Genomic DNA, 13852 nt, shown 5'->3' with positions numbered 1-13852 from the left:
GGGCCACACAGCAAATCAGTGACAGAGTCAGGCCCTGGGACTCCCACACCTGTGTTTGGTGCTGCCTCCTGCTGGTCCCAGCATCCTTTTGTAACTTTTTAAAGTCTGGATTTGGCACTGCTACCATCTTTCACTTGTGGTCCACTCTGGCCGCAAGATTTTTTCCCCCCATCCTTCCCTAGTTCTTTATTTGTCCGTGTGTCTCAGTTCCCAATTAGAGCAAACTTCTGTTGAAGGTTCACTCAATGCTAGGCTGTTTATAAGATATCAAAGATGCATCCTTCCAGCAACCCCATGAGGGAGATCATATAACATGAGGGAGGTCTTAGGGATACGGAGAGACAAAAACACGAAACTGTGTGACTGGGGTCACACAGGTGGTTAGTGGCAGAGCTGGCGTTGGAACACAGGTAGGAGGATGCCCACTCTTGATCAGGCCCTGGTGCTGTCTCTCCCTCCACCGTGCATGGGAAGTTAGATGATGTTTCTCTCCCCAGAGACTGTCAGGCCCCTGAGGGGAGGCGTGCCCCTTGATAGGGCCCCAGTGGACAGATGGTGGGGGTTCATATTGAACCTGGTAACCTTCCCTGTTTCACCCTGATAAAGGATTTTTGGCCACTCCTTAGCGTAAATCCCTGCTTTCTGGCTTGAAGGGATCCCTGTGAATTTCCTCCCTTTCTCTAAGGATTTGTTTGCTATTACCATTATCCCTGCCAACCAGGGGTGTTTATGGGGCCCCAACCAGGTTCTGAGTCCCTGTGTACTGAGGTCAGGTGGGAACTGTGTTCTAACACATCTCCAGACAGTCCCTGGCCAGGCTTTGGGGCTAATTTGCAAGTTGAGAACTTATGGGTAGATGGCTCAGAGACAGTCCCAGCATAGAGAGACCTGCAGAGGTTCTTCCAGGTGGACGGTCCAAGCTGTCGGTACGGTTACCATTCTGGGATCTGGAGGATTGTGTCCCTCTTCTCACAGCTCCACTAGGTGGTACCCCAGTAGGGACTCTGTGTGGGGGCTCCCATCCCACATTTTCCTTCTGCACTACCCTAGCAGAGGTTCTCCATGAGGGCTCTGCTCTTGCAGCAGACTACTGCCTGAACATCCAAGCATTTCCATACGTCCTGTGAAATCTAGGCGGAGGTTACCAAACCCCAATTCTTGAAGGTGGGCTGGCCTTTCAAATATAAGAAGGGCCAGAGGGGCTGGCCACCTTCAGATCCCAGAGGATGCTGGATTTGCCCCGTGCCCTGAAAACCAGGTTGAATTACAAAGGGTTGAGAAGGACAGAAAGGTGATGCAGGGAGGGACACAATGTCTGCGAAGGCAAGGAGGAGGGACTGGGGAAGGCCTGGGGGAGGGGGAGAGGAGGTTGGGTAAGGCAGTATGGGGAGGAGATGAGGAGGAATAGCCGAAGCTCTCAGGCGTGCCTGGGACTCAGGCAGGTGTGCCCTTCGACCCCTCGAGACCCCGTGTTCACCTGTTGGGCGCTGGCGCATTCCCTGTGCATGTGCTCATGTCTTCCAAGAGTAGCTTCTGGTTGGACTCTTTTGCCCACTCAGCTGTGGGGAGAGAAAAGCAGCTTTAGTCACCACCTCCTTGTGACCCTGCCCTTGTCTGACCTCCCTGAGATGTTAAGGGGAAGGCATATCTGCCATTGGGTGGCCGTCGGGGTGATAGGGATGGCCCCAGGCGCCTGGCCCCAGAATTAGATGGAGCGTCCATCCCGGCACGTTCTGGCCAGTGTGTGCTGAGCTTAGCAGAAACCATCATGCCCTCGGTGAAGCCTCCCGCTGTTCCTCGTTTAGCAGAAACCGACCCTGTGGCTCAGAGGATCCAGAGCCTTCCCCAGCCTTGCAGCTGGAGAGGGGCCAAGCCCAGATGTAGACCCAGGTCTGACTGACTACAGGGTCTACCATGAAGCCACTGCCCTGTCCCAGGCTGGCCTCACCTGCTGCTCCACACTGTCCCAGACGTACCTGTGGCCTGGTGTTGCCCAGACCTCCCCACTAGCCTGTGCTTATCTGCTGTCTGTACTGGCCCTGCTTAACCACTGCCTCAGTCCCCAGGACAGAACTGAGGCCCGCTAAATGGCTGCGCTCTCCCTGTGCCCCGCAGCACCAGAGACAGAGCCCTGCACTGGGCTCAGCCAGCAGGAGTCTGGTATTCAGGGCCACTGAGCTGGGCAGCTCACCCCTGGGAGCCTCAGTTCCCTCCAGGTCAAATAAACCTAACTATAGTAACCCCTTCGTAGGGTCAGTTTGTGAGGACTCAGTGCGATGACATACCTGGGCTGAGAAACAGCATCACCTGAGTCGTGGCTCCGACACCTTGGGCGTGCAGATGGGACTTGATGCTGAGCTCAGCCTCCAGCCTGCTCTGTAACCTGGGCTGCCCTGCCCTGCCGGGCTTGTTTCCTCCTTGGCAAATTGAGAAGAATAGCTCTTTCGTGCTTCTCCTGCAGAAGGAATGCAGGCCCCCTCTGTGCTGGCTGCAGACTTGTGATACTGGGGTTCCGTCCTTCACGGGGCTGGGCATGGGAACCCACTGCCCTCAAAAGCCAGCCCTCCCCCACCGTGCCCCCTGAGCCCTCCCAAGCCACCCACCCACATGGGCGTGGTCCCGGCCCCTAAGCACCCTCAGACTTTGTCACAGAGGGCAAGCTGGGCGGGGCAGGCACACTGAGTCCAGGTCCTCCTGAAGGCCACCAGCACAGCAGGGCCCTGTGTTACCGTAGAGAGAAGTCAGTTGCTTAGTTTCAGCCTCCTGCCGGCACCAGATGCTGACCGGACCCTCCCAGGCGGTGAGCAGTGCTGTTTCCAGGAGAGGCATCCTAGGGCCAGAGAGGCCAAGGTGCCAGGGACATGGCCTCACCTGCCCCCTAACCAGGGGTGGAAGAGTCTAGACCCTTGACACCAACACCTATGAAAGGTGGGGCAGGCCCCAGCCAGCAGCCCTGGCCCAGAGCCTCCTCTCTCCTTCCCCTACAACTAAAAAGGACAGCCTCCACTCGAGGCCTTCCTTCCCCCGTCCCCTGCTGCAGTGCTGACCATTTGGTGAGGGGCTCCACCCTCCGGCTTCCCTGATGCAGTTTGGGTTGTATACAGCCCACCCGCCTCAAAGGAGGGATTCTGCCTGCCCCTTTTCCCGACCGGTGCATAGCCATTTAGAGCCATGGTGCAGCCAGAAGCTGCCCAGGGGCTCCGGGTGACCACGTGGGGAGACCCTCCAGGCCAGCGCGGCCCAAGCGCAGCTCTGTCCAACGACCACGGGTGCTCGGGCCCTGCCTGGTGCAGCACGCCGTCCCTGTACTCCATCGGGGAGGCCCTCTTCTCGGATGATGCCCCCGGGGACTGATAGTACCGCAGGGAGCGTCCTCACATAGCCACAGGAACCTGAGGTGGAAACTGGCTGGAGGGATGAGGCGCAGCTCTGTGGACCATTAGCAGCTTGGAGATGCCGGTTAGGCTCTATCCAGAATGGCTTTATTTATTTTTTCTTATTTCGGAAACCCAGATTGCTGATCAACCTGTCTGTCTTGATAACCAGCCAAACCCCTGGGGAATTCCAGCAATGCAGGCTTGGCTTCTGCCACGGTCCGTCACATTGCTGCTGTGGGAATATCTGGTTTTTAAACCAACCGCTCCACACTGCAATCGCCTGTGGCCCCCTAGAGTCCTTCAAACAAATAAGGAAACTGAGGTGGGGCCGGCCCTGTAGGAGCCCTAACCCCGCCCCCTTGGTCACCCCAGGGCACCCACCAGCAGTGCCCATCCATTCCATACCAGTGGCTCGCTGTCCTCTGCACCCAAAGGTGACCGACCGTGCAGGTGCTGCCGAAGCGTGTGAGGGGAAGGTGCAAATGCAGGGGCGTTAACACCCCAGGAGTGACCCCCAGCCAAGAGAGGGCCAGAGCGGGTGCATGATCACCCAACTTCCTCACCCTCTGGGTACCGGCTGTGGGTGTGCCCTTCAAGGTCACTCCGAGGGTCCCCAGCAGGACGGAGCCCAGCTGCACATAGCAGTGGCCGCTCCTTAACCCACCCCTGTCAGCCTCTCTCCCCTTCACCCTACTGTGGCACCTGAGGTCACCTCCCAAGTGAAACACTTGCACCCCTGGCCTCCGTTCAGGCTCCGTTTGGGGGAGAGCCCTGACTAAGACAGCGAAAGCCTTACCTCTGGCCACACAGCTCGTTAGTGGCCCGGTGACCACCTTGAATGGCACTGCCTCTGGCACTGGCCATCAGAGATGGAGATTTGCACGCACAGAACCTGGGCTCAGCTCTGCCTCAGCCCCATCCTTGTGCATGGGGAGCCCTCATTCACTTGGGAGCTTTTGCCATAGATTTTGTTGTTGTTGGGGGATGTTCTGTTTATTCGTTTAATTTTTAATTTGGGTGGGTACATAGTGGGTGTATAGAGTTATGGGGTACAGGAGATATTTGGGTACAGGTAATGCAATACGTAATAATCGCCTCATGGAAAATTGGGTATCTCTCCCTGCAAGCATTTATCCTGTGCATTACAAGCAATCCAGTTATGCTCCTTTAGTTACTTGTCCATGTACAATTAAATTATTATTGATGATAGTCCCCTGTTGTCCTCTCAAATACTAGGTCTTATTCTTTCTCATTTTTTTGTACCCATTAAGCATCCCCTACCATAGCTTTTTGCAAGCAGCCAGGGAGGTTCCTGACACCCAGCCTGGTCTAGTTCCATAGGCCAGGAGGGCTTCTGGGGGGCCATATGTGGCTTGACACCCTCATGACCTCATGGATGATTAGCAGTGAAGACCTCCTTCTTGAAGGTCAGCTCCCTGAAGACAGGGTCTTCTGCTGTGTTCCCAGGTGTATCCCAGCCCCCAGGACAGCACCTGGCCCATGGAGGGCGCTTAGGGGGTGTTTGTTGAATGAGTGAGTGAGGAGTGAGTGGACGAAGGGAGCAGCGCACGCTCCAAAGGCCCATCACCAGCAGCTCGATGGTGAATGGATGCCTTTTCTTCCACCCTTAGCTGCTGAACTCCTTATCTGTGGACCCTGATGCCGAGTGCAAGTATGGCCTGTACTTCAGAGATGGCCGGCGTAAGGTGGACTACATCCTGGTGTACCATCACAAGAGGTCCTCGGGCAGCCGCACCCTGGTCAGGAGGGTGCAGCACACTGACACCACCTCTGGGGCTCGCAGCGTCAAGCAGGACCACCCCCTGCCGGGCAAGGGGGCATCGCTGGACACGGGCTCGGCCGAGCCCCCGATGGACTACCACGAGGATGACAAGCGCTTCCGCAGAGAGGAGTATGAGGGCAACCTCCTGGAGGCGGGCCTGGAGCTGGAGCGGGACGAGGACGTAACTATCTCACTGCGCGCGCTGGCTTGTGGGGGCGGGCTGCGCGGGGCAGTGGGAGGCAGCTGCTTTCATCGTCACAGGGTGCGATGCTGGTGTCTTGTTTTAGCTTTAAGCTGTTCTTAAAGAAGGGGCAGATGGGCTGGGCGTGGTGGCTCACACCTTAATCCCAGTACTTTGGGAGGCCAAGGCGGGTGGATCACGAAGTCAAGAGACCGAGGCCATCCTCGCCAACATGGTGAAACCCCATCTCTACTAAGAATACAAAAATTAGCTGGGCGTGGTAGCATGAGTCTGTGGCCCCCGTACTTGGGAGGCTGAGGCAGGAGAATTGCTTGAACCTGGGAGGCGGAGGCTGCAGTGAGTGGAGATCACACCACTGCACTCCAGCCTGGCGACAGAGCGAGACTCTGTCTCAAAAAAAAAAAAAAAGAAGATAGATGGGGCAGACAAAAACGTCGCTCTTGTTAAATTGGGGTAGAAATTGCTTTTGAACAGCCTTGGGGAGTCCCGACCCGCTCCGGCCACATCTGCTCTGGGAGAGGGGCTGCCCTTCACAGCCACGACCTTCAGGGTCAGAGTATGCCTGCTTCTGGTCAGCTCCTTTCCTGGGAAGGTTTGCCCGATCGGGGGGAGGGAGGACAAAGCTCTCCTGGGAGTCTTCCTGGATGGCGTCGGCCCTTCTCTGGACCTCAGTTTCTCATCTGTAGAGTGAGGAGTGGGTCCGGCTGAGCCCTGGGAGTCCCTGGTGCTCTGAAGTCCGTGGCTCTGTAACGCTGTGCTCTGAAGCTCTGCTCCCTAGCAAAGCCTGCGAATCTTCCTAGGAGAAAGATTTCTAGAGAGAACAAAAGGTCGAGCCATCCCGCGTGCCTGGCCGCCGCAGTGCCAAGGGTGCAGCTATGTGCAGAGAGAATGACTTTAGCAGCCCTGGCACAGCGGTGCTTCCTTCAGCGACTCTGCTGGCTGCTGTGTGCTCCCCGGCTGACATCTTAACCTCTCTGTGCACAGGAGCCCTTCCTTCCGTGAATATTGGGGAAAGGGCCCCAGCCTGCAGAGCCATCACTGTGCGGATGACCCAAGACTCAGTGAAGTCTCTAAAGCACATCGAAAACAGAAAAAGTAGTCGCCAGGTTAACTTAGAAACCGTGGAGTCCCCTGTGAATGCTGAAAATGAATGTTGGCATTGGTTTGATGTTCCATCCACAGGCACCACCGTGCCTGTAAATCACAAATGTTTTGGTCCAGTGATAAGAATGTCCTCGGAGTATTTAGACCAAAAAAGCAAGTTAGTTGGGGAACCTGGAGTGGAACCGTCTCTGTTTTGTGACAAGTAGATATCGCTTTCCTTAAAAACAATCGAACATGCTCCATGGGGCCTCCCCGGACTTTGGCCTAGTGAGTCAAAGGGTCTTGTTTAACCTGGGGCATCTGTGTAGGTCTCCTTTCGCCTTCCGGAGGTCTGACAAGCCGTCAGGAGACTGTGAGTTCAGCCACCCAGGCGGGTCCCTTTGGGGTTTCGAGGGCAGGGGAGGAGCCTTGCAAGTTTTGATGATCAGGAAGCCGAGATTTGATCCTGACAAGGATTCAGAGACTTTCTCGCTCCCTGCCTGACTTCGTCTTAGACACTTGGAAGAGGAGAGCAGCGGACTCCTGCTGGGTTTTCTCATGGTCCTGCCCTCCAGCCCTGTGGCTTTCAGAACAATGCGGCCACTATACAGGGTTGGTTTCAGCATGTCAGGAAGGAACCAGCTCCATCAGGGGCACGAGAGACCAGGGAAGTGACAGCCGGGGCCACTCTCTGGGAGCTGAGGCCGAGAGACCTGGATTTTTTTTTCTTTTTTTTCTTATCTTTTTTTTTTTTTTATTATACTTTATGTTCTAGGGTACATGTGCACAACGTGCAGGTTTGTTACATGTGTATACATGGATTTTGAGCTTCGTGGTTCTTGTGTCATCTGTTCCCCAGGGGATTTTTCTTTCTTTCTTTCTTTCTTTTCTTATTGAGGCGGAGTCTCGCAGTGTCACCCAAACTGGAGTGCAGTGGCGTGATGTCGGCTCACTGCAAGCTCCGCCTCCCGGGTTTACGCCATTCTCCTGCCTCAGCCTCCCGAGTAGCTGGGACTACAGGCGCCCACCACCTCGCCCGGCTACTTTTTGTATTTTTTAGTAGAGACGGGGTTTCACCGTGTTAGCCAGGATGGTCTCCATCTCCTGACCTCGTGATCCGCCTGCCTTGGCCTCCCAAAGTGCTGGGATTACAGGCGTGAGCCACCGCGCCCAGCTCCTCCCCAGGGGATTTTACCCTCCATCCCCGTCATTCTTTCCTGACTACAACTTTGAGATGTGACACTCAACGGGAACTTCTGGGGCCTGGTAATTCTGACTGACTTCTGCCACATCCCTGACCTTCCACTTATCCCGATGGAAAAGCTAGGCCTCAGTTTCCCCATTTGTAAAACAGAGATAGCAAGAGTATTTGCATCACTGAGTTATCATAAGTAACCTTTGTGAAGTGCTTAAGTCAGAGTCTGGCGTGTGGCAGATGCTTGGCTGATATCGTGTCACATATTATTGTTCATAGTGAAGCAGCAAGAAGCGCGAGAAAAGACCCTTTCCAAGTCTCATTACGTACTATCCCATAAGTATCTTTTTAAACATTTTATATTCTCTATCATGACTTTGGACAGTAACATTGGTTACTGTCACCAAAATGATCTAGTTTTTAACCAGTGAAGTGACCCCAGCTTTTCATTGGTAATTTGGCTCGAGAACTACAAGAGGCTTTTCAGCAGTTGATCTGGCCGTGTTTAAGATGAAACCGTGATTGTGGGGTAGACGCGTCCATTCAGGTTTTCAAAGGGCTGAATTGAGATGTTCCCACATCCCTCCTGGGGCCTCTCAAATCATAAACTGTTTTATGAGGGCCTCCTGGTAACCCTGGAGCCCTCATCTGAGCTGCACCAGCCCCTAGAGCTGGAAGGAGCCATGGTTTGGGTGGCCTGTTGCTTTCCCTGCTCTCCTGGAGAGGGGCACAGCCAGAGTCTATTAAAAGGTTGCTCGGGCACACGCAGCGTCTGAGGTGTGTGTGGGCCCCTGCCAGCGCGGTTAGCAGACAGAGCTGCTGCCGTATTCATTGCAGGGGGAAGAGGGACTCTTGGGAATGAACCTTTCCCAGAGGGGTGCTCAGATGACAAGGAGCAAAGGGTTTGCAATTTGGGAAATAAGATCACCTCCAAGAGAGTCCAGTTGCACAATCTTACCCAACTGGAAGCAAAATTCAGGGCTTATGTGAGCTTTCCTGGGGAGAAAAATCCACAGAGTCTATCAGATACTCACATGCCCTATGACCTCCACCCCTAAAATTAAGACTGGTTGCTTTGAAGCAGGTGATATTTAACAGCATCCCCGGCCTCTATCTGGCCAGTAGCACCTCCCTCCGCGAGTTGTGAAAACAAACCAGAAACGTCCCCCGACATTGCCAGTGTACATGGGGGACAAAACCGCCCCCAGTTGAGAATCCCTGCACTGAAGGCTGGATGAGCAGGCAGAGGGAGAAGAGGGCCTGGAGGGAGAGAAAGGAGGACAGATGAGCGAGAGGGTCCCCTGGGGGGAGTGCCAGTCACCTCTGGGACCGTCTGCTGCGGCCAGGACAGGCAGCCTTACGGAGGTCACCAGCTGTGCAGGTGTGACCTGGCCTCTGTTCCTAAGGTGCTGGTGGGTGTGACACACTGCGTCGCTCCTGGGCAACGTGTGCTGCGAGCCCCACACAGGTGTGTGCAGCCCCGACCCCCCTCAGTGAGGAGGGGACCCCCCCCCTCCTCACTGAGTCCAGATGTTCCTTGGCTGGTCATCTCATGATGACCTGAAGGACGGGCTTGGCTGAGTGCACAACGGGGCCAGTTCTTGGAGATCGGATAACAGCTGTGTCATGCCCTGCACCTGCCATAACAAAGGGCCACAGGTTGGGGGCTTACAACAACACAGATGGATGCTGTCGTAGCTTTGGAGGTGAGAAGTCCACACTCAAGGTGCCGGCAGGGCTGTGCTCCCTCTAAGGCTCCAGGGGAGGACCCTTCCTGCCTCTCCCAGCTCCTGGGTCTCCAGGTGTTCCTTGGCTGGTGGCTGCATCACTCTAATCTCAGCCTCTGTGGTCACTCAGCCCTCTCTGTTGTGTGTCTCTGTTGTGTGTCCTCTTCTTGTCAGGACACCAGTCATTCTATTTGGGGCCCACCCCTACGACTTTATCTTAACTCAGTTACATCTACAAAGACCCTGTTTCCAAGTGAGATCACACTGATAGGTGCCAGGAGTTAGGACTTGAACATATCTTTGTAGGGGACACCATTCAGCCCACTCCAGTAGCTGAGCTGCTGCACTGGGCAGGCAATCCTGGAGTGGGCTGCCTTGGACGGGGCAGGCTGGAGCACGCAGGTAGCAGCATGGGGCAGGGTCATGACTGAGGGCCAGGGCAGGCCAATGGTCTGGGAGAGTGACAGGCTCCAGCCTTGACCTGGTCTGCCTCACTGCAGGGCCCAGGATGTGCACAGGAATCCCTGGGGGTCTTGTCAAAATGCAGGCTCTGGCTCAGCCGGTCTGGGGGACCCAGCACCTGGGGTGGCCGAGGCTCTGGTCCTGCCCAGACCATGCCTTGAGGTGTGAGGAGTGTGGGAAGGGCCTTTTGCACAAGCCAGGAGAGGCCTCCCCAGAGCAAGACCCCCAGCGTCCACATGAGCCCCTGGAGCACCGTGTGGTACCCCAGGGGTGACCCCAGACCCAGACCCCTGCACCGGCTCCAGAGAACCAAGAGCCTGCGGAGGATGGAGCCAAGTCCCAAGGAGAGACCCGGGGGTGGGTCAAGAAGGCATGGGCACTTAGATCCACAGGGTGGCCTTCAAAGTGGGTTTACAGGAGGGGCTCAGAGACCCCAGGACAGCACTGCAGGGCAGGAAAAGACAGGAAGAGAGAAGGGCCCTGAGGCAGGGGCCAGGGCTTCAGGAGTCTCTCCTCTCTGCCTCCCTCTTGCTCCATCTCTCCCTCCTTCTCTCTCCCTGTCGGTCTCCCTCTGTCTCTTTCTGTCTCTCCTCCTCCTCACCTCTTTTCCATCTCTACCTCTCTGTCTCTCTGTCTCTCACTGATCTCTGTCTCTCTCCTTCTCCCTCCCTCTCTCTCTCCATCTCTTTCTCTCTCCCTCCCCATCTCTCTCTTCCTCTTTGACAGCCATGGGGTCAGCTTCCAGGGTTCCCATTAAAAGGACAAAAGAAGATTGTGGCCAACATGTTTTCTTGCAACTAAGACCCATTAGCCTTTTTGAAGTCCAGCCTCAAAGTCTGCTGGACGTTATTTATGTCCATGGGGTCATTGCAGAGAACGCCACACACTAAACTCTTGGCTGTGTGTGCTGGGGGGCGGCTGAGGCCCGCACTGCCCTGATGTTGAACCTGACCCAGGCTTTGGTAGATCCTGAGAAGGCCGTGGACACTGGACCCCTATAAAAGTCTGTTTGCTTTCATGCCGCTGCCCAGGGCTCAAGTCTGCACCCCGCTGGCTCACCGCTGGTTCTCTGCATGCGTCCCCGTAGCGGGTGGGGCCATCCCCGCAGCAGCATCTGTTCACCGTCTTCATGGATGCTGCTTTTGAAAAGCAAGTGAGGGCAGACTCCATGGGAGAAGGGCTGCTGCTTTCAGACAAAGCCCAGGGCTGGATGCGTGGGTGGTGGAGACGCAGCCTCTGAGCTCCGAGTGCGAGTTCAGACCCCACCCAGCCCCTCTGAGAGCCCAGTATGCGGATGTGGACCCAACTCAACCACTTCCTGGCTGAGCAACCCTGGGCAAGTGGCTTCACCGCTCTGGGTCTCAACGTCCCCATCTGTAAAATGGAGGTGGTCGTGTGCCCTTCCTTGTGGAGTGGTGGGTGAGGGTTAACAGAGTTAATCCTCGAGCCCACACAGGGACAGAGCTGGCCGGCGTTGGCTGTGAACTCCCCTTACCCGCAGGCCTGGGGCACAGCCCACTCCTCACCGCTCCCAGGGCCTGGCCCTGCTCCTGCCGGAGGGAACCCCAGTCCCCCTTGGAAGAGAAGGGTCTCCATATGCAGGGAGGGGGGTGGCAGGGTTGCCGTGGCCTCAGGACGGGGAGGGGCAGCCTTTTCTTGCCATTTCCCATGGAGGCCTTGTGGGTGTGGGCAGGTGTGGGAGGCAGTCCTGGGGCTGCATTCATTGTCCGCAGGCCCTGGGTACAGGCAGGGACTGGGGAGAGGCCCTCACAGATTTGAGAATTGGGGATGGGGACCTGGAATTTGAGGAGTCTCGGGTCTAATCCCAGCTCCTCAGCACAAATAAAAGCAACAAACATGCTCATGAGACTTGTCCGCTCCCCACCCCTACCAGAACCATGAGTAGGTGGGGCAGAAATTCCATCCTGAACTGAGAGTGGCACGTCTGGCCTTTGAACCTGGCCCCTAACCTCACCCAGAAGCTCTCTGCACTAAAACTTGCAGTCCCCGTTCTCCCCCAGGGGAGGAAGAATGGGCCTCTTGCACAAAGGGATGCTGGGAACCTCTAGTCTACTCCTGAAGCTATTGCTCTGCTCTTGATTCCACTGCTACAGACTTCTTTGGTCCTTAAAGATTTTATGCCTCCCCAGTCTTCAGCTGAGGCCCAAAACAGACTGGATGACTTTTAGCACTGCCTGATTTTCTTTAGGCTTGTCTTGGTTTCAGGGAAACATATTTCTTTTAACGTGAATTCTGGGCTGGGCGCCATGGCTCACGCCTGTAATGGGAGCCCGAGGCGGAGGCGGGTGGATTACCTGAAGTCAGGAGTTCGAGATCAGCCTGGCCACACGACGAAACCCCATCTGTACTAAAAATACAAAAATTAGCCGAGTGTGGTGGCCGGTGCCTGTAGTTCCAGCTACTCAGGAGGCTGAGGCAAGAGAATTGCTTGACCCCAGGAGGCGGGGGTTGCAGTGAGTTGAGATCATGCCACTGCACTTCAGCCTAGGTGACAGAATGAGACTCTGTCAAAAGAAAGGAAGAAGGAAGGAAGGAAGGAAGGAAGGAAGGAAGGAAGGAAGGAAGGAAGGAAGGAAGGAAGAGAGAGAGAGAATTCTGGACATTTTTTTAATTCATGTTTTTAAAGTGACCCCAAGACCATCATTGCACAGCTCTGCCGGGAGGCATCCCAGGCTGCTGGGGTGAAATCTTTGCCATTCTGGCTGCAGTTCTGAGCTCCTCATCTGTGTCCAGGCCCATGGTGTGCTGGAGTCATGTCCGTCTGGAATTCTGCAAGCTGGTTGTTACCCGTTGCTGGCTTGAAATAGGCCATGGTGGGGTATTTACACCATGGAAATTGGCAGATGCTGCAAATCAGGGCTCCCTTCACCCCCGCCGGAGCCCTTCACCAGCATCTTCCTGTACCAGCCCCATGTGCCTTCTTGTCTTTGGAGGGGTTGAGCATTTCCCAACATGTCTGTTGAGTCTGTAATTCTTGTTATGATCTTTTTTATTTCTAGGAGTTCTATTTGGTTCCTTTCCAAGTCAGCTATGTCATGTTTTAATAGTTTCCTGTCCTTTGCAGATCTTTTCTATCTTGAGATTTATGTCTTTAAACGAGGTAAGCGTAGCTGATTTATTACCCAGCTCATCCTTTACTAATCCCAAGCTGAGTGGGCCGATTTCTATCTCGGTCACTTCAGCTGGTTCTCCTCCCGGGGCTGTCTCTTGTCCTGGTGGGGGCGGATCTGGTTCGCTTGTCCGCTACTCATTGACCTTTTATAATCTGTGGGGTTTCCCAAAGCCTGGGATAAAGGTGACCTTGTCCAGAAAGGTTTGCAGTGTTACAGACGAGAGCCACCTTGAACTAAAGCCGCAGTCTGAGGTGCCCAGGTCTTCACAGGTGCCATGGCTGTAGGGGCCAGAGCTTCTCAGGGTGGGTTCCAGTCCTCCTTTTCCTTCCCTTTCTCTCCTCCTGCTCTGCTGGGCACCCGTATAGGTCCATGGCCCTTTAGGAACCCGACCCCACAGCAGGAGGTGAGTGCTGGGCAAGCGAGCATCCCTTCCTGAGCTCCACCTCCTGTTGGATCAGCAGTGACGACGTTACATTCTCATGGGAGCCCAAACCCTGTTATGAACAGCGCATGCGAGGGATCTAGATTGTGTGCTCCTTGTGAGAATCTAATGCCTGATGATCAGAGGTGGAACAGTTTAGGCCAGGAGGGGTGGCTCACGCCTGTAATCCCACCACTTTGGGAGGCAGAGGTGGGAGGATCACCTGAGGTCAGGAGTTCGAGACCAGCCTGGCCAACATGGTGAAACCCTGTCTCTACTAAAAATGCAAAAATTAGCTGGGTGTGGTGGCGCTCGCCTGTAGTCCCAGCTACTCGGGAGGTTGAGGCAGGAGAATTGCTGGAACCTGGGAGGCGAAGATTGCAGTGAACGAAGATTACGCCACCGCACTCCAACCTGGGTGACAGAGCGAGACTCTGTCTTAAAAAAAAAAAAAAATTGAGGGGTAGA

At 55.2% G+C, this 13852-nt stretch overlaps 1 protein-coding gene across 5 annotated transcripts in view; it reads left to right on the top strand.

Moving 5' to 3' along the window:
- The window catches only part of ANO1 (anoctamin 1), a 200898-nt gene that overhangs the window by 95926 nt on the left and 91120 nt on the right, over positions 1 to 13852 (top strand). For 4 of the 5 annotated variants that reach the window (XM_026448734.1, XM_026448737.1, XM_026448736.1 and 1 more), the window contains one exon: positions 5009 to 5341. In XM_026448734.1, coding sequence (XP_026304519.1) covers positions 5009 to 5341 — 333 coding nt within the window. Of the gene's footprint in view, positions 1 to 2675; positions 2929 to 5008; positions 5342 to 13852 lie in introns of those variants that run through there. The other variant, XR_003307031.2, reaches the window with a different exon arrangement.

Source organism: Piliocolobus tephrosceles, chromosome 13 (assembly GCF_002776525.5).
Source record: "Piliocolobus tephrosceles isolate RC106 chromosome 13, ASM277652v3, whole genome shotgun sequence".
Classification (NCBI taxonomy): Eukaryota; Metazoa; Chordata; class Mammalia; order Primates; family Cercopithecidae; genus Piliocolobus; species Piliocolobus tephrosceles.
Note: the sequence above shows the minus strand (reverse complement) of the source record. Positions and strands in the feature narration are given on the sequence as shown.